At 43.5% G+C, this 20,000-nt stretch overlaps 2 protein-coding genes across 2 annotated transcripts in view; one reads left to right on the top strand and one right to left on the bottom strand.

Moving 5' to 3' along the window:
- sdccag8 (SHH signaling and ciliogenesis regulator sdccag8) overlaps positions 1-5,809 on the bottom strand; it is a 108,293-nt gene extending 102,484 nt beyond the window's left edge. Inside the window, exons 1-8 of the mRNA XM_063191202.1 lie at positions 5,627-5,809; positions 5,123-5,275; positions 4,912-4,991; positions 4,483-4,596; positions 3,857-3,952; positions 3,104-3,199; positions 2,888-2,952; positions 1,245-1,439 (exon numbers count right to left, since the gene is read on the bottom strand). Coding sequence (XP_063047272.1) covers positions 1,245-1,439; positions 2,888-2,952; positions 3,104-3,199; positions 3,857-3,952; positions 4,483-4,596; positions 4,912-4,991; positions 5,123-5,275; positions 5,627-5,693 — 866 coding nt within the window. The 5' untranslated portion in view covers positions 5,694-5,809. The remainder of the gene's footprint in view (positions 1-1,244; positions 1,440-2,887; positions 2,953-3,103; positions 3,200-3,856; positions 3,953-4,482; positions 4,597-4,911; positions 4,992-5,122; positions 5,276-5,626) is intronic.
- Positions 5,810-6,201: 392 nt separating this feature from the next.
- The window catches only part of cep170aa (centrosomal protein 170Aa), a 100,437-nt gene continuing 86,638 nt past the window's right edge, over positions 6,202-20,000 (top strand). Inside the window, exon 1 of the mRNA XM_063191201.1 lies at positions 6,202-6,384. The gene's annotated coding sequence lies outside the window, so the exon portion shown is untranslated. The remainder of the gene's footprint in view (positions 6,385-20,000) is intronic.

The following is a 20,000-nucleotide window of genomic DNA, read 5'->3' as shown; positions in this document are numbered from 1 at the left end:
AACACCAAATGGTTGCGTTTGCGCCGTTCCTAGATGGCATGGAGTTGATACGTCTGTGAGAAGCATCCCATTGAAAACAAGTCTCTGTTTTTTTGTCCAGTGTGGTGTTAAACTGTGCAGCGTCTCATTTGAATTGCATAAACATACATGCACACAGCCCTTTGGACGCCCAAGTTTTCTTTATGTGCACCCTTTTTTTTACCAGACTTGGATAAGTGGCCCTGTGTAGCATTCCCTTCTCTCTCCACTCACATCACTCAAGACCACATGCACTCCCCCATACCTGCACCGATGGATGGGAACGGGGTATGAGTGTGTTTTTTTCATATATATATATATTTTTAGGCCTTTATATTTATTTTGTATGCCTTTATTGGCAGGACAGTATGAGATGCTGACAGGAAATGAGTGGGTGAGAGAGACGGGGGAGGACTGGGAAATGACCCCGTCCGGATTCGAACCGGGGTCCCCATGGGCATGCAAGCCCGCATACTGCGCCACAGCGCCCCCGTGAGTGTGGTTTTACGCTGTATGTTGTGTGTGTGTGTGTGTGTGCTGTGTGTGTGTGTGTGTGTGTGCTGTGTGTGTGTGTGTGTGTGTGTGTGTGTGTGTGTGTGTGTGTGTGTGTGTGTGTGTGTGTGTGTGTGTGTGTGTGTGTGTGTGTGTGTGTGTGTGTGTGTGCACGCTTATAAGCCACAGAGGGAGGCTTAGGGACCTTTCACCTCGCAACAAGTTGCTGAATCACTAAAACGACTTTGGAAACATTATTTGACGCTTGGAAATACTATTTAAGTGTTTCTTTAATAATCCACTGAATCATCCACTTAATCGCCTATGTAGCCTCTTACTGCAGACGGGATTGCAGGCTCGGCTCACTGTTTGCTGATGAAGGCCAACTGAGGTACATCATAATACCATAATATCACCAAAGAAAAAAGAAATAAAGTGGTGAACTGTGAAGAAGCAGTGTCGCGCTCTTCCTTGTGTGAACTGAAGACATCATAATAACAACCATAACACCAATGCTATGACATTACAGAGAGTTGTAATTCAGTACAAGAATAAGATTTGGTCAGTAAGATTTTGGTAACAGCAAGGTAACAATAGGGGCATTAAGGGATTTTAACACATACACACACGCACGCACACACACACACACACACACACACACACACACACACACACACACACACACACACACACGCACGCACACACACTGATGTACAGTATTTGAGCATGCTTACTTGGTGATCCTCTCGATGGCCTGCGTGTGCACGTTGGTGTGCGTGTCTGCCAGGACGGCCTCGTGCTGGGCGCAGCGCAGACAGAGGCCACCCACCTGGGGCTGGCCCGCCGCCGCTGCTGCCGCCACGGCCTCGCTGTGCTTTAGCTGCCCTTTAACCTCCTCCGATTCCTTCCGGGACGTCGCCAGCTCCTTCCTACAGTACGTGGAGAAGCATTACATCACATTGCATTACATTGCATTGAATTGCAATGCATTGCATTACATCACAGCACATTAAGTAGCAGACACTCAGCTGGCTATGGGACGCTGTTAGCTCCTTCCTGCAGCACGTGGAGAAGCATTACACTACGGTACAGAACATTACATAGAATTGCATTGTATTCACTAATTCGGATATCCGTGAATTTCCGCATGAATGTCAACATTCCGCCGTATATATTGACTTGGGGAGAAACTTTCGGCTAGCACAGGTTTTACATAGCGGACACGAGATGATGACGACACTCCGACTTCGTGAAGTGCATTACATGGCATTGCATTACAATACGTTTAGCACACCTCAGCTGGCCTACCGGATGGCGCTAGCTCCTTCCTGCATGGACAGACTTTACAGTGCATTTAACTAATACTGTAATTACATTGCATTATATTAGAATATGTTTAAGCAAACACTTTGACATCCTCAGTTGGTCTCTGGGACATCGCCACGTCCTTTCTGTGTGGAGACAATACATTACTTTGTATCATATTACATATCAGTAATTACATACAGCATTACATCTTGGTACACCAGCTGCACACACGACAACAAGATGTTACAGCGCATCATTAAAACAGCAGAGAGAATCATTGGATGCCAACTACCCACACTTGAGGAGATCCACCATACACGCTGCACAAACAGAGCATTAAACATCCTTAAAGATCACACACACCCTGGTCACAGGCTCTTCACCATGCTACCATCTGGCAGGCGCTTTAGGACTCTGCGTGCCCGCACTACGAGAATGAAGGACAGCTTTTATCCCACTGCCATTAGACTCTTGAACTCAATACGTCACCTGCCCCCCCTCAATACTTCAGGACTATCGATACTGTGAGATGCACATGGATTTTTATATATTATTTATTTACTGTTAATATATCTTTTATTTTGTGGGCATTTGTGGGTTGCTACTAAACATAATCTCGCTATATTTGTATAGTGACAATAAAAGTCTACTCTACTCTCTACTCTATTACTGTTGGCACACGTTTTGGTCATAATAGCATAATAATAACTTCATAACAGGCTTAGCCAGATCAGTGCTTATTAGCAGGGTTAGTTGTTGTATTATAAATGGAAACGGAGGACAGGAGACTCAGAAGAGAAGAGATTTTACATAACATATAGCGGATGTTTTTCTTATGCAAAGTCAATTACAAAAAAAGACATAGGAAGCAAAATACCATCTGTGTTCATGGATATTATGTGATGAATATGTACAATATGCCATGAGTTTTGCTTTTGCAAAGCAAGTGTGTGTGTGTGTGTGTGTGTGTGTGTGTGTGTGTGTGTGTGTGTGTGTGTGTGTGTGTGTGTGTGTGTGTGTGTGTGTGTGTGTGTGTGTGTGTGTGTGTGTGTGTGTGTGTGTGTCTTACTTCAATGACATTACTTGGGCCTCCAGGGTCTGACACTGGGCTTGATAGAGAGCCTTCAGTCGGTCCTAAGGCATACCATTGGACACACATACAGAAACACAAAAACAGATAGAATGAAGGATGTCAATACACTCGCCACCATTTCCACATTATTCATTGATACTATCACTAACTTATTATTGGTGTTGCTGCTGTTATTGTTAATTATCCTCATACCAGTTCTTTTCTCCACTTGTCCTCCTCTGCAGGATTGTGTGTTCTGGGGGCCGGTGTGGGTTTAGGTTTCAAGACCAACGGAGCCACAGGGTTTATCTAAAATATAAAACACAATCTAATTAATTGTCAAACAGATAAACAAATATGGACATCACTTCACTACCTCATCTTCAAGGCCAAGAACGGTAATGATTGTTGTACATGAGAAATTATTTTCAGCGGGCCTAATGAAACTTTTTTAGTTTACCACTACTATGCAGCCGCACAAAAACAGAAATGACATGGAGAAAGACACAGGGGTATTTATTTGTAGCATACATGGACAGACAGGGTGGAGTAGGACAGAGAAAATGCTGTTTTCCACCCTATTATGGTAACTGTCCAAGGGGAGGGAGCGTAAAAGTGCATAGCTATGTAGTCAGAGGAGGGTGGTCTGATGAAAGGACACGGGGTGGACTTGGTGATGGACAGGAAGAGGCTAGATAAGTGCATAAAGTGCAGCTGTGGTCATAGGTTGCGGTTGACATGGGTGGGGAGCTCCGTTGGTGGGGGTGTACAAGAGGGAGTTTGGACAGACAATATTGTGGCTTCAAACATGAAAAATATGCTATATCCACACTGATGTACCATATTGTGTTTTGAAACTGTGTGTGTGTGTGTGTGTGTGTGTGTGTGTGTGTGTGTGTGTGTGTGTGTGTGTGTGTGTGTGTGTGTGTGTGTGTGTGTGTGTGTGTGTGTGTGTGTCACACTCACTGCCTGTTCCTTCAGGCTCTCCGTCAGCTCCTGGTGCAGCCTCTCATTCTCCACAATCACCACCTGCACCCTCTGCTTCATGCCCACGAGCTCCTCCTGAAAACACACACACACACACACACACACACACACACACACACACACACACACACACACACACACACACACACACACACACACACACACACACACAGATAAGTAAGTATGTAAAGGTTGTAAGGATGACCTATCGGTCAGTGACGTTTCAGCAATAGCACGCGTCAAGGCGAGGCAACGTCAGCCAGTGGGTGCCACTATTGTATGGATTTTGTTATTTGCATCTAACAAGCATACTCATTGCAGCATATCAACCACCAATTACAAATTAATGTCTGGGCATCAGATGCTGTTGCGCCACCTGACATCTGAAAAAAAACATCTTTTACCCATACAAAACAATGGCTAAATCATTCAGTCCATCTATAACATTGAATATGACTTGTGCAAATCAGAATGCACAAAAAGACAGTAAATGGCCCTCCATTGACAACCCTTGTCACTCCATACAGCTGTGCACTTCATTGCACCCCGTTCTACAACAAGCACAGGCTCAAACAAACCTACTGGCCTTTCTCTTACGTACATACCTTACAGAACTGGACCTCTCCCTCCAGCTGGCAGATGTAATCTGACTGCTTGTGAACGATGGGCATTACATCATGCACGGCTGGTACCCCACTTTTCACCTCAGCATGGCTTTTCTGTTGTACAGCAGAAGATGTGAATGTGTAAAAGAAGGTTAAATGTATTCAAATGGTCAGTCAGTACAAGTATATGCAGAGGGGAGGCAATTCAAATTGACTGTCTTCTGTTATAAAATCTTTGCCAAGGAATTCAGATTTTTCTAGTCAATTGTTAAACTTATCTCATTAATGGACTGCCACTGGACTTGGCAATGGACTTATTAAACCTAGACCTCTGACATCTCATTTGTAGGGGTCAATTGAATGGATAAATTGATGTAGTGTATTGATCCCAAGGTGGAGATTTAAGGAGACGTTTCATCCATGTATTACCTTTGGTGATTTTCTTCTAGGTGAGGTGACACTGACTGATTCTTGTGGTTGTTTTTGCAGAAGCAACCGCAGCTGAGAAACTGCAAAGGGAATGCATATTGCTGGTTAAACCTTGGCTTTTGCCTTTCCCCTAGCAACATCAAGCACAAATTCAGCAGTCTACTGACGGTTAGTTAGTTGCTAACGCAACTGCTTTGTGGTGTGGTCCCACCTGCTTCACTCTCTTGTAACTGATGGACTGAGCTGACATCAGAAGTGGGTTCTTCGTCATCTGGTGTTAGCGGTCTATTCGAACACTCGGACTCCGATTCCGCATCTCGGTCCAAGATGCTACTGAGTTGCAGGATGCTACGGTTTGCTTTCTCTGTCAAGTCAAGCAAGTGTGTTGAGACAACAACTAGAACTACTAACTACACAAACTAGAACTATTGGGTGAATCATAGAGGCATAATACAATTCCAGTCATTGGTGGCGTGGTTAGGCTACACATCACATACATTCATTTATTAAGTAGCATATGAAATTGCATTGCAATTGGCGCTGTATTGTTTCATGTATGAACTTAACTATTTAGTAGTAATTGTTCATAAGCACAGTAAGTTTGGTGTATTCCATGTATATACACTAATAAATTATGCAAAATAGATGTGAGGCTCAAACAGTTTTCTGTCACCGAGTGGAGCAGAGCAAGTTTGTTACAGCCCACTGTCATCACCTCGCAGCTCCCTCTGATATTCCTCATCTTCGCCTGACTTGAGAGGTGACTTCATGGTAGAATACATAACATAGATTTTACGAGGGTAAATGTAGGTCTTCTCTCAGTAAGTTGCTATATTTCAGTCACTGGGAACGGCTCCTTTCATCCACTGAGTACAGCTTTCTCCTCCCGTCCACTGCACTGAAGCGTCCGTCTCAACCGTTTCGGTGTTACACATTTCCGTAAACGTAAAATGGATTTATGGCACTTGTAGTTTTTATGTGCATCTTTGTCAGGAGTTATAACGGCACAAGACAGCTAATGAACTACAAGTCACAGATCACGTTCAGTTGTTAGGAACACGGGGACGATTTTCAAATGGGAAAATACAAATTATGAAATATCAACGAACTTATTGGTTGCAATGAAACCTCAGAGATATGAAGACATAGATACACTTGTTGGTTTCCGGCATAAAAAAAATGATTTAATATTGTTCGACTCCATTTACACAAGTGACGTCACCTGCCAATCAAAAATGTGAGCGCACGCCCCTATGGCTGAGTTGGAAGTGCAGACGCAGGCAGGCGATGGGGGTGTCCTAGTTGCCTCAATCTAGCTTGCTCGCAGTCACCGCTATTTGCTGGGAATAACGTTATTGCTGGGCAACTGAGACGATTATCAGTACGACTCGCCGTTTGACTGGGTTGGGCATTGTGAACACGTTGGATATAGCAAAAGCAGAGGAAAAGCTGGATATCCGTGTGAAAAGAGGGGTAAGTGAAACAAAAGGCTTCTCAAATAGGCACTAGTATTTTAGATGTTATAACGCACATGGTGGTGGTTTGGGTTCCTCATGAAGTGGTAACTGGAAATTCTAAATGTGCCAGTAGCATCTACAAAATTGCTAAGAGGACAGGCTGTGTCGACTTCATATCAAAGTGTTGTTTATGCATGTGACTCAATTCGTTGAGCCTTAGTGAAATGATTTCACAGCCTGTAGCATCTGATGATTGTAGTGTATCCTGTCAACAACACGGCGCTGATCATGGTAAAGTGTGCATTGTCAATATCGTCTGCAAGCAAGTCTATCATTCATGACTGTTCGCCCACTACATAGCCTGAATGGATACATTGTAACATGCTCACATCCTACAAACATCCCTCTCAGTCAGTTTGCCCGTTTGTAACACAGTAGCCTATGGTTACACATGCGAATTCAACATTTTATTCTGAGATGCAGTTCAGCTGATTTGGGATAATTTGAAGGTGCTGAACACAATAACACATTTATAATTGTGTCGTATGAGAGTGGTGGTCGAGTCGAGTCTTTCATTGTGTCAAGAAGCCGGCTTCTCTCACACACTAACCTCCTCGTCGACAAAGGCGTTGGATCACGAGGATAAATTAATAAAATAAATAAGAGCCTACACGTTGCGCATCCGAGATACACATGGAAGTGGGTTAATCGGTCAAAATGTTTCTTCGAAAGCCAAGCTGATTGAAATGGCCCATTGATCACAGGCGGACGGGATAAAGCAGGGGGCTTTGTTTTGATTGAGCTCCGAGCTAACGTGCTATCGCTGATTATTGTTCAGAAGCTTCAGCATTTTGTCAGGTATTTCGCGGCCTAAAACCGTGTAGCTATCCCTACTGTAGGTTATGGTGAACACATCCTGGTGAAAATTTAGAAGGATCTACATTAGGTACTTCTCAAATTATGCACACAAATAGGCGAATGGATGAGGTCGTAAGCAGACTGCACCCTTTGATTCCCAGATTGACGCTCCCATCTCAGAACGCTCCCATTTCATCTCGCTCCCACTAGCCAGACTATCGGTACCACCGCCATATGACGGAGCCAGTTATCTTGTTGATGTTAGTTTTTTGTTTCTAACCCTAACCTTAACCCTAACCCTAAACCTAACCCTAACCTTAACCCTAACCCTAAACCTAACCCTAAACCTAACCCTAAATTGCTTGTATGTGGCAGTATATGATAATACGTGAAATATAACCGGTGGGACCGCACGTCCGGGAGTGATAGAAACACCTGGGACCGCACGTCCGGGAGCGAACTCAGTTGGGAGTATCAATCCCCTTACCCACCCTTTTCACCTTGTGCCAAATGCGTGCGTAACCAACTGCTTGCGCATCCTTCAAAACCACTGGTTTTAAAACTAGTGCATCTGTATCGCATGGTTTTTTTATTATTATTTCTGTTGTTCAATCTGAAAGGGATAGCATACAGGAAAGCACAATGATACTTTCCTGCAGCTTGCAACATTACGACAGGGCCATTTTGGATCGTGCGTAAATCGAAATGCCAAGTTCTCGTCTTTCAAACTCTCATTTCTGTCTACACTGCGTTTGGATGTTGTTTGGATTTAACGAATGGTGAGATAGAGTAGACTAAAGGCCGTTCCTCTTGGACAGTCAGAGCACAGTCTCCTCCTCCCAAAAGAACTGAACTTCTGGGCTCTATGCCACAGCTAATCGTAGACAGCTCTCTCTTCCCTTCTGACCGCAATCTTTACAGACCACAACTGCATTTTTTTTGGAACTCTGCTTTTTGTTACTGGACAACGTGTCACTTGTCCACTGTATGATTCTTGCTCTCCAAGAAGTAGCCATTATCTCTGAAGTGAACATATCAGTTATACAGCAGTTATAGGCATGCAGTTGTTGCATTTGGCTTTTGTTGACATAAGAGTCTCACCATAGGACTTCACGTTGTGCCAACAGGAAACGGGTTTTCTTAAGGCATATTGTTACTTGGGAACAATGGACCTGGACCAAGCCAACAACACAGGAGTGTTATTTTGGCCTCAGAGGTTGCTTTAAGATTAAATCCCTAAGGATTATGGCTGTAACTAATCTAGCTTGGAGAGCAGGACGATATGTTTTTTGCTGATGGTTTTGTTTTGCTGTAGAAGTCTCCCTCTCCTCAGCCCAGGGACAGAGAGAGACCTGACCTCACTGTTTTGCAGAGTCAGAGTAGTCTATGTAAGAAAACATCATAGGGCGCGTCTGTTATGGGGGGCACACAGCTGTTTTGGGTGGAACAATATTCCCCCGCAGTTTTCCACACATCTTTTTTAGTGGAGTGAAACCTCTCATTTTTCCAACCACTCCTCTGGTCATATTGTTTTCCACCAGTACATTTATTTTGAATCCACAAAACACTTAAGTAATGTTGCAAAGTGTGGTGGAATAACGCAGGCCCCTTGTACGCCGGAGACCCCGATTCAAAGCTGGGTGGAGAGACCTATGCTCAAATGTTGTTTCTGTGAGCCATAAGGCTGACTTCTTTTCATACGCTTATTGCTTATTCACCATTTGCCATAATAGTCGCTTATTCATCATTTGCCATACGTATATACACCAGCAATATTTTTGTTTTGGAAGTTTTCTGAAAGGGAAGTGTGGTCTCACACATGGGGAAAGACGGGGCCATAGAGATTGATAATGGGTTGATTACAAACAACATGAAGGATACGTTTCAAGAAAAGTCTCTGAAAAACTAAGAGAAACAAATGTGAGAATATGACTGCAAGAGAGGGAAGGGAGTCAGTGCATATTATAATACCCAGAGTTGGTTGTTGATCATGTGTCATCAGATGACATCATTTCCTGTGTGGGGGATGACTGGTGGTCCTCCCAAATACGTTTTCCTGGGGTTCTCCTCCTCTGACTGCCTTGTTTACATAAGCCTGATTGAATCAGCTCGCAAATTTCGAAACAGACTCAGTGCTGCTACTTCCAAGGATTGTCTTTTTTTTCAACATTGGGGCATTTTGAAACATGTTGTTTTTGTTCTTTTTACATAACCAAGTTAGAAATCTGCTTGAAGTGTTGCAAGACTTTTAAGCCCTTGTCACATATGTGAATAGTTGCAAAAGAGCACAATAAGTGACACGATCAGGAGTGGTAATTACAGCTTAATGAATACTGAATGATGTTTGATACAACAGCTGTGAGTGAGTGAGTGAGTGAGTGAATGAATGAGTCAGTCAAGTAAGCAGCTGGAGTCATGAGCTTTGGTTGGGTCAGTCCGGTTCGATCCAGATGTCTGCCTGCTTGCTTCCTGTGGGCACAGCACAGCACAGCAGTGTGTGTGTGTGTGTGTGTGTGTGTGTGTGTGTGTGTGTGTGTGTGTGTGTGTGTGTGTGTGTGTGTGTGTGTGTGTGTGTGTGTGTGTGTGTGTGTGTGTGTTTGGGGGGTGGGGGTGGGGTCACGCTCAGGCCACGGAGCGAAAACACAGCGGTGGCCATCGGTCTGCTGTAGCCTATACCGGCTAATCTGTCTGCATGGCCACACACATACTGTACGCACATACACACAAGCACACACACACACACACATGCAGTGTTAGCTAGTCAGACAGTGCGTGGGAGGTGAGTGGCTGCAGGGTGGTTGTATCTATGTGTATGTCTGTGTGTGTGTGTGTGTGTGTGTGTGTGTGTGTGTGTGTGTGTGTGTGTGTGTGTGTGTGTGTGTGTGTGTGTGTGTGTGTGTGTGTGTGTGTGTGTGCATGTTTGTTACTTTCTGTGTCTAGACAGGCTGCTACATTGTATTGTAGAAAGAGTACTATACACTGCAGCAGAGATTGGCTACATTATTGATGCACACACAGGATTGAGCAAAATTATGCAAGGACGAGAATGGACAGAATGTCTGACTAGATGTGGCTAGATGTAATTGAGGGTCGTATTGCAAACAAACAAAAAACAACAGACAATTCCTGTTGCATACAGCCCTAATCCCTTGTTATGTACAGTTTGAAATGGTACATGGTAAATAAAAGACAGCTGCCAAAAAAGCAACTGAAGACATTTCATATTGTCGCGGTCATAGATCAATAATGACCATTTCACATCCATTCAGAATGGCGTGGCCACCCCCCTCTGTAATGGATTCAGTCAGACGTGTGTCATGCTTTTTTGTCTGGAAAAGAGAAATGAGTGCGAGCGGTGCGTGAAGGGGGAGGGGATGCATTGCCTACAGTAGCTTTTGGGGCTGAATAGTGTGCAGTTGAGCAAAGTGAAGCATGTAGGTTAGTGGCACACTCACTCACTCACTCACTCAGCATGCACTGCCTGTCCGCCGCCGCCAGTCTGCCCCCAGGGCCCCCTGTCATCACATGGCTAGGCCACCCCAATGGGGACCCCATCCAAGAAAGCATCCGTGTCGCCACAGTCAACACAGTCACTACACTCGGGGCAAGCGGTAGTCCTAATGCACTCAGTCCATCATCCGGCTGGCGTCTGAATGGAACAATCACTCACTGTTCTAAGCCGTTCTTGACATTTTGAAGTAGCCTATTTTTGTTGTTGAAAAATGTGCATTTTTTAGCATTCATATTCAGTTGATTGTATCATCTGCCCTTTATTTTTTGAAGTGCATCAGATCAACTGTTTTTCTTTTGTCTGATCTAAACAATGTAACTGTGCCAATGAATTCAGATGAAAGTCAGATGCATTTGTTTGCAATTAATATTATTTACAATGCTTTATATGACTTCCATCAAGAAATACATCCATCAAGAAAATCATCCATCACACCACATATTATCACTGCATAACTCAGCCACTTAGCGCAGACGCATTATCGTGCCAGACGTCTGCATTAACCAGGCATAATAAATACGTAATGACACCAGTTTTCCCACTCTCAGTCATTTGCACATCTAGGTCACAATGCGATTCATGTGGATCGATTAACATGTTGTTGTGTCGCTACTAGGGGAGATCGAATCTGTACGGCAAGTAAAGCCTGGTGCATTAAGAGCCAGATTAGTGGAGATGGGGTTTTGTTTCATGTGCTACAGTATGCGATTCGTCTGTATTGACTTGATGAGTACCCTGTAGGGCTGTAACGATACACTCAACTCATGATTCGGTTCGTATCACGATTATTGACCTACGGTTCGATACACCCTACGATTTTGTTTAAAAAAAAGTTGAAAATAATAATGATGATTTGAAACTTGGAAGCGCGATGACATCAAATCATGTGATTGATTTCTGGATTGAAGAGTAAAAGACGTTTGTAAGGGTATATCACGATACTTCTTTCTTGCTCCACGATACAGTATCATGACTCTGCATATCGCGATTTCTTGTTTCGATACAATATCGTTACAGCCCTAGTATCCTGTCTTGGGATCTGTGGTTGAGCCATATGGTATGGTTTTGCCATGCTGCCACTAATTTAGCTTACATTGCAATTCCTTGCAATCCCTTCAGTACTCCTTGCCTGGGCTATACTGGCATTACTGTAAGCAGAGGAAGCATCTAGACCTCATCAAAGGCCAGTTTGGATGCACAATCAGCATCTACTGTAATCAAGCCGTGTAAAATACTGACGGATGGGCTGTGTGTGTGTGTGTGTGTGTGTGTGTGTGTGTGTGTGTGTGTGTGTGTGTGTGTGTGTGTGTGTGTGTGTGTGTGTGTGTGTGTGTGTGTGTGTGTGTGTGTGTGTGTGTGTGTGTGTGTGTGTGTGTGTGTGTGTATTCCGCACTGACTGAGATGCTTGTAGAAAGTGCAGGAATACAAAATGCAAGTTGTTACTAGTTCAATTATATACAGTGTAGTAATATAGGTATGAATGAAAGAGTGCACAGCGTGTGTCTTTGTATGGCATACATAATTAAGGTGTTCAGTGTCTTTGATATCTTCATGCATGATGCGCCTGAATGAATATAATTAATTTTTTATTGTGATGTATGCTTTTGCTAATAGCCATGAATAATATATTCACGTATAGTATGAACCACATCATGTAGGCCTACAGATATACAGTAACTTCCTGCATGTTTCTTTTTTGCCACATGAGGAGATTTCTGGGTTGTAATTACCGCACAGCGGGGATCCGTGGAAAGCGAAAAACCGATCGCTCAGAGGACTGCGGTGCATCGTTACAAATCGATTCATGTGTTTGCCATCTCTAAGTCCAATGACGAACCAAAAAAACCCTCAGAGAGAGGAAGTGCAACAGAATCCATTAAGGCACAGCTACAGCTAATTAGCTGCATACAGGGCCGCTAACAGCTTTGCCCGGGCCCAGGACAAAGCCATCTTGAAAGACCTCCCGATTCAATACATACAGTACAATGCAATGGGGACCCAATTCTGCCCCACACCCTTCGCCCCTGGGTCCAGGGCAACTGACCCCTTTGTCACCTCCTGTCAGCTTCCCTGGCTGTATAGCCCGTTCTGCTGCATGGCTGTGTCACGGCGAGACATTGGCTAAGACACAGACGCAGCATTCCTCGCTCACCATATGGGCCGGCGCTGCTGCCGCTGATGATGATGGTGGTGCCGTTGATGCCGTGACATCGCTTGGGTGCTCACTGAGGCGTGACACTCCTTTGTCATCCAAAGAGAGAACTGACAACATTTTGAGCAATGACAGACACACTATACAACTGCAAACAATCCATGCAGGATGTCGCGGAAATGAAAGTTGTGCGGATGAAGATTGAGGCTTAGTAGTGCATTCATTTGGTGGGTTGTGGATCACTTGTGTTCTGTAACCTCATAGGGTGTGCTGTTCCATCAGTGGAATGCTGTCGTTGATGAAAAGACATTACATCTATTATATTACTACACAACTACAACAAAAGTCTTTGGCAATACATTATGACCTGGTCATTGCCATTCTGGGTTCAGCAAATTTGTAACGGGCCATGACTTAACATACACATAATGCTGATTGTGTTAATTCAACACTTGTGACACTGGTGTTTTGTGATTGCATGTCTGTATGTGTGTGTGTTACTAGATGAGTGTTAAATTTGACTCATGTGTTGATTTAACACTGGAAAATGTACTGTCCAGTCCTGATGCTTTGTGAGGGTTGGCTGTGTGATGGTCTCTCTCTCTCTTTCTGAAGCGGGTCTGTGGGTCAGTGGAGCTGAATCTCAGGGAGGGGAGGAAGTGGCCTTTTGACTGGCAGCCATTGCCATCAGGGACGCATTATGCTTCCATGGGCCATTGGGCCAGACAAGAAGAAAGCCCCCCCTCCAGGGGTGCTGCTAGTTTACAAAACAATTCAGGGTTTCTGGGCAGATGTGAAAGTCTATGTTGTTGGGTGTTGTTGGAATGATGCCCTCCGAGAAAATGTGAACATTCAGTTGTGAAAAGTGCAATTTTAATGGAAGAAATGGAAATATATAGAGGCGTGGGCTTCAGGGCCCCCTTGACTCTTGGGCCCCTGGGCCTGGTCCCGTTAGGCCCATGCAGTGATCTGTCCCTGATTGCCATTGTCCCGTTGTGCTGTTTTTATGGCTGTTTTCTCTAGAGGCACTTGTGTGAAACAATACAGAAATAAACTTCAACATCTACTGCAACTGGATTTTGTGAGTGTGTGAGAGTTTGTGTGTGTATGTGACAGTGTCAGGTTGCGAGTGTGTTAAGCACTTGTAAAATAGCAAATATTCAAACACTACAGTGTGTGTGCGTATGGTTGTGTGTGTAATGTGTAAGCAGGGAAATATGCCATCAACATCTATGTTTGTGTGTGTGCGTGTGCATGTGCGTGCGCGTGTGCTTGTACTTGGGTACGTGTGTGTGCAAGTGTGTAAGTGAAACCTTGACAGGAAGAACTTTTTATATCAGGGTGGTGTCGTGACATCATCTTTGGGCTGGGTTATCTTTAGAGACTCTCATACTGTATGCTGAGTATGGATGCAGTTGCACACACTTGCAGTCTCTCTGGATCAAAGCAGGCTGAGGTGTAAGCCGCACGAGAGGTGTGTTGACACCTGAGAAGCTTCATCCTATGGGAGACAGGATAAGAAGTGTTTGTGTGTTTATGTGTGTCATGTTAGAAAACGGCATGCCTGTGAGAAGCGAACGCTGTGATCGGTAAGTTAGCGTTGGAGTGCTTCAGCAAGAAGACAGTTAAAAACAAAAAGTAGGCCACTCGTGAGGAGATGTCAGAGTCGATTGTCTGAATACCCAGACAAAGAGGTTTTCATCTCAGACATAATGAGATTCAGATCCATACGCACTCCCTCTGTCTCCCTGTTCGTCTCTCTCTCTCTCTCTCTCTCTCTCTCTCTCTCTCTCTCTCTCTCTCTCTCTCTCTCTCTCTCTCTCTCTCTCTCCTTTTTTGCCTAACAATATCACTCTTAACTCCTCTCTGTGATCTGTTCCGGTCTATCTCAGTGCTTCTGCTTATCGTTTGAATCTCCCACCACCAGTTCAGTCCTCCATGCATTTCTAAGCAGGATGACGATGGCGCTGCTCCTTTGCTTCTTCCGCGCATCTCTTATCCAGACGAGGCTAATCATCATAAGCCCTAAAGCATGGGAATGATGACAGAGGAGCCTTTGACCGCCTGACTTAGCTGCCTGGAGGCTTTTTTTTTTTCAAATCCCCCTCGCTCAAATCTATTTTCGGAGCGGTTAGTTTCATTATATGGGTCGATGATGGCCCGTAATGGCAAATTGAGATATGTGTTGTGTGGCCTGGGAAGCTGACATGAGGGGGGGGACAAAGGGGTCAGTTGACTCGGGCTCAGGGAGACATCGGGCCCAGAATTGGGTCCTCATTTGATTATACGTATTTGGTGGGAGGGGTGGGGGGGGCCCTTTCAGATGGCTTTGTCCTGGCCAAACCTGTCAGCGGCCCTGGCTGTGGCCATCACTTGGAGCACACAGAGGGGACAGCGCTTGGTTTCATTCAAAACTGGCTGAGGCTTTTTGAATTTCTTTTAAATTCTGTGGTTGAATTACACTGTAATTAAGATGTCTCCCTTCCAGCACAGCAACACATAAGCTGATCAAGTATGACGTCAAGTATGTTGCAATGAAGGTGATGATGACAGACCAACGTGAAATGTGTGGGAAATTGGGCATAAGGATAAGGATAAAAGGCAAGGATACAGTATGTTTAGGCTATGCGTCAAATATCAACACATTAGCCCTTGAGGCTTTTTTTTGTTTGTTTTTCAAATCCCTCTCCCTCAAATCTATTATCTAGGAGCGGTTAGTTTCATTATATGGGTCGATGATGGGTCGTAATTCCAAATGGAGATATGTGTTGCGGCGGGCAGCCACATGAAGCACACAAAGGGAACAGTACCCGCTTTCATTATAGACAGGCTGGTTGAATTGAAATTAAGATGTGTCCCTCCCAGCACAGCAATAAGCTGATCTAATCACTCCAAATATGTTACTAGTTCGAAGCTCCATAATGCACACCACTTAATGGAACACTTAAATAGTCACTGAAAAGTTAACTACCATAGTACTACACTATTAGGACATAACACAGGGCCAGTTATGCACTACAACTTGGTCATTGCCATTCTGGTAGCATCAAATTTATAACGTTATGTCTTAACGGGTTAAATTGATGTGATGATGACACACCAATGAGGAAGATAATGGAGGAAAGCACACTGATTGTTTTCTGATATTCATCAAGCATCATTGCATTCATCCCAATCCATGTCTTTTTTTCTAGAAAAGATATATTTTCAGGAGCTTTGTTTAAGGTTTGCTTAGGTGCATGCATACCTACTCCTTGAAGATGAAAAGAAAGGCTCCTAGACATGTAGACTTCAAGACCTAGCCTCTATTGTTTACCCTCTTGGGGATGATACACCCTTGAGATAGTTAATAAACGATGATATGTGTGAAAAACCTTAAGCTACTTAGAGATTTCTTTTCTTTTTTCTATTTTTTTGAGATTTTATCTCAGGAGAACAGTGTCTGGTGCTCTTTTGTAACCAAACTTTAATGCATGCATGTCACGTCTTTCCAGTTAATTAACTATGTGACATATTTCATGAAAAGAAAAACAGTACCAAAAAAATGAAATGAATGAGGGTCTTTGTGAGCCTGAAGGGTCCTTGTGCATTCCTGCGCTGTAACCTTGGAGGGCTGTTCACTGCTGTGATCAGTGATGCAGCATGGGAGTCCATACACAGGGGAAAATGCAGTGTTAATACAACACCCAGAGAGTCAATTTAACATCTTATCTACATTGGGTATGACCCCAGAGTACTCTCAAAGTGTTAATTAGCACTGCATTTTTATGCAATGAATTGTGTAGCCAGTCTCTGTGTAACTCACTGTATACACCAGAACAGAGTAGACCACCCTCCAGCCCTGTCTAGCCCCACATGTCAATGGATTCAGTACGCAGTCTATAGCCTACTCTATAGCCTGGTGAGCATTCACCAATGAGATCACTGACATCTAATTGTGTTCGCAATGCACCGTAGCATAACTGATGAGGTGCCTGTGGTGTCATAGCCTATACCATAGAGCTGGCTACTGGCCTTTGCTGTGGCTCAAATGTTTAAGGCATCGTACTGTTATACTGTATGTCCAGTTGTCTTCCCCTGTCTCTCTCTCCCACTGCATTCCTGCCACCATCTTCAGTGACTCCTCTCTCAAATGAAGGTATAAAAGCCCCCAAAAAAGAGCTGACCACTGCACAAGACTGGCCAAGCCAAACCAGAATGTTTCAAGCCATTGGATTAAATTGACTTTTTTCAAGCTGTGTGTTTTGAACCACACTACCCATTTTTCTCTGGGCCCAACCTCTTTTATGACCCTTGAATGGCTATCCAAAGAACAGCAGAACAAAAAGCGATGAGTCCCTTGGCGAACATAGACACAAGACGATGGGCTGGAAGATTTCTGGAATCAATATCGCTGCTTGTCATCAACTCCACCATCAATTAATCACTTCATTGTTTGGTCTAAATCACCGGTGACATCAATATCTCTGTAACGTTGACATAGCTCACAATAATGCAAGAAATGTAGTGGCCAAAAGATGGACAGTGTTAACCACACTTAGTGACCACACAGATGGCTGTAACTCTGAAGCCAATGACTGTTCTTATAATAATAAAATTAATATCAGGACAAGATGACCAAGCACACTACTGTAGTAATTTGGCTCTAGTGGACTAGATACTATACACCATACGTATGAACCCAAGAAAAAATCACGTGTACATACAGTTGAACAATTCAAATAAAATACATGCATTTTTTTTCTAAGTATCTTTTTGGGGCTTTTCAGCCTTTATTGGTTTTTGTGAGACAGGATAGTGAAGGAGAGACAGGAAGTGAGCTGGGAGTAGGGGGGGGGGGGGATAAATGGCCTAAAAATCAAAATTTTGGAAAATGATTACGCCCACTTCAGGGATGGTGCATTGGGTCATTTGAGAGATATTTTGTATTGGAAGTTGGTACCCATCATGAAATAAACCCCCCACCCCACCCAAAAAACTAAATCGGACATGTTTTTTGCCCTGTTTTCCCCCTTTTAGCATTAAAGATACATATACATATCTTGAGAGAATACTTTGGTTCACCTGTCAGATATTGCAATGTTCTAATGTGATAAGGTACATTTACATATTACATTGTGGCTGCTGGTTGACTGCAAGCAAACCATTGAAATCCCCAAGCAGACAGCCATTTTCTATCAGTGAGGCGAGCTCAGCTGTGATTGAAGTAGGCAACACTATGTTTGGACGTTGGAAAAGTGCTGGGGAATCTGATAAGGTCTTTGACAAGGATACTACAAGGATATACAGTGCCATATACTAGAACAGGGGTGGGGAACCTATGTCTTGAGGCTGTTTTATGCGTCCCCTGACATAATTTCAATATTATGCAGCTTCATATGAACTTTGACATATTTTGTAAAGGAATCTTTGAAATTCCATTTGCAACACAATTAAGATATATTCAGGGGACCTAGAGAAGGTGGGGTCTGTTGTAAAGGTGGCTACAATATAGGCCTTAAGTGCAGGGGGAAATCCTGGTTTGCGTTCATAGTTACGGCCCTTGGAGGACTTTTACGGCCCTTGGAGCAATTCGAAGTGGCAATTTGAATGAAAAAGGTTCCCCACCCCTTTACAGGCAGCATAAGGCCAGCTCTACAGTTAATTGAGTCCTTAAGTCTGTCTCTAATTGTGGAAAAGCTTCAGGTGCATCATACGTATTCTGGTTTACTGGTATGAGAATCAACATATGCTGGTGAAATGTGGAAATAGCCTATCTACTCCTTTCTGTGTAGGCAATGGAGTTAGACAAGGGGGACTCCTATCTACAGCCTTGTTCAACCAATACATGGACAACCTCTCCAAACAACTGGGGAGGTGTAAGACAGCATGGCTGATAGGAAACACTGTTTTAAACCATTTGATATATGCAGATGATCTGGCTATTATGTCCCCCAGCACTGTTGGGTTTCAGCAACTCCTGAATGTGTGTTCTGAGCATGGGGTTGAGTTTGATGTACAGTATAATGCAAAAAATAGTGCTGTGTTGATATATATAGCCAAGGAAGAGTATAAAGTTCTAACGTTTTATCTGCCAGGGCAATCAATATGTGTATCAAGCAGTACAAAATATCTTGGGCACATTATCACTGAGAAGTTGGGAGATGATGCTATAGACAGAGATGAGTGTTGCATGTCCAAGCAAATATGTTAGTAAGTTTTGTTCTGATGATGTGAAAGTAAACTTGCTTACTGTACTCCTATGTATGCAGCCCCAATATGGGTCAGCTACAAAAAAGACCCTGCGTAAATTCCAAGTAGCATAATGAAGTAACTTAGTATAATGATTGCTTGACTATATTGCTGAAAAAACTAGAAGTTGCAGTGCTAGTTAAATAATTTGTCACTCAGGACTAAGTACTTCACAGGCTCTCTTTAAGAAATTGATGTTTAAGTTCATTTGTCGTCTGGAAAGCTGTCTCAAAACTGTATTATAAGGATTCTCACAAGCCCCAGATGCAGCTCTGTCAGATATCAATCATGAATGTGGAAGCATTGCCCAATTTACCTGAATTCACCAATGTTGCATGTCCTCTTATTGGGCCTAGAGCCTGCTATATATATTGGCAGACTGTAAGAATAGTGATTGCATACAAAGGGCAGAACAGCTAAAAACTCTGTTTTTGTGTTCTTTTTTAATTTTAAAGAGGGGTGGGGGGTTATTTTCAAGATACAGAGTCACCCTGAGGTGTACCATTTCTTCTATTAATAGTGTTAATTAAAAATCAAATGGATTTGAAAGCATTTATGCAACCGCATATAAGCAAACAGTAAAAATAGCTTATGCATACCAGGCGGAATGGGCAGAAAATGCCACTTTTGGGTTCTTTTTTTCATTTTCAAGGGGTGGGGGGTTATTTTCAAGATACAGAGTTACTTTTGGTGTCAAAGTTCTTGTATTTATAGTGTTAATCATGTCCCAAATGGGCGTGTTGAAATTTTGAACTTGATGATTATCCCCCCCCCTACTGGGAGAGAGAGATGGGGAAGGACCAGCAAAGGACCCGGACCGGGAATCGAACCCAGGTCGGCCGAGTGGTAAACGTGTGCCCTACCATATCAGCCACGTTAG

This window comes from Engraulis encrasicolus, chromosome 24 (assembly GCF_034702125.1).
Source record: "Engraulis encrasicolus isolate BLACKSEA-1 chromosome 24, IST_EnEncr_1.0, whole genome shotgun sequence".
NCBI lineage: Eukaryota > Metazoa > Chordata > Actinopteri > Clupeiformes > Engraulidae > Engraulis > Engraulis encrasicolus.
This window is presented reverse-complemented; position numbering and strand designations above follow the sequence as displayed.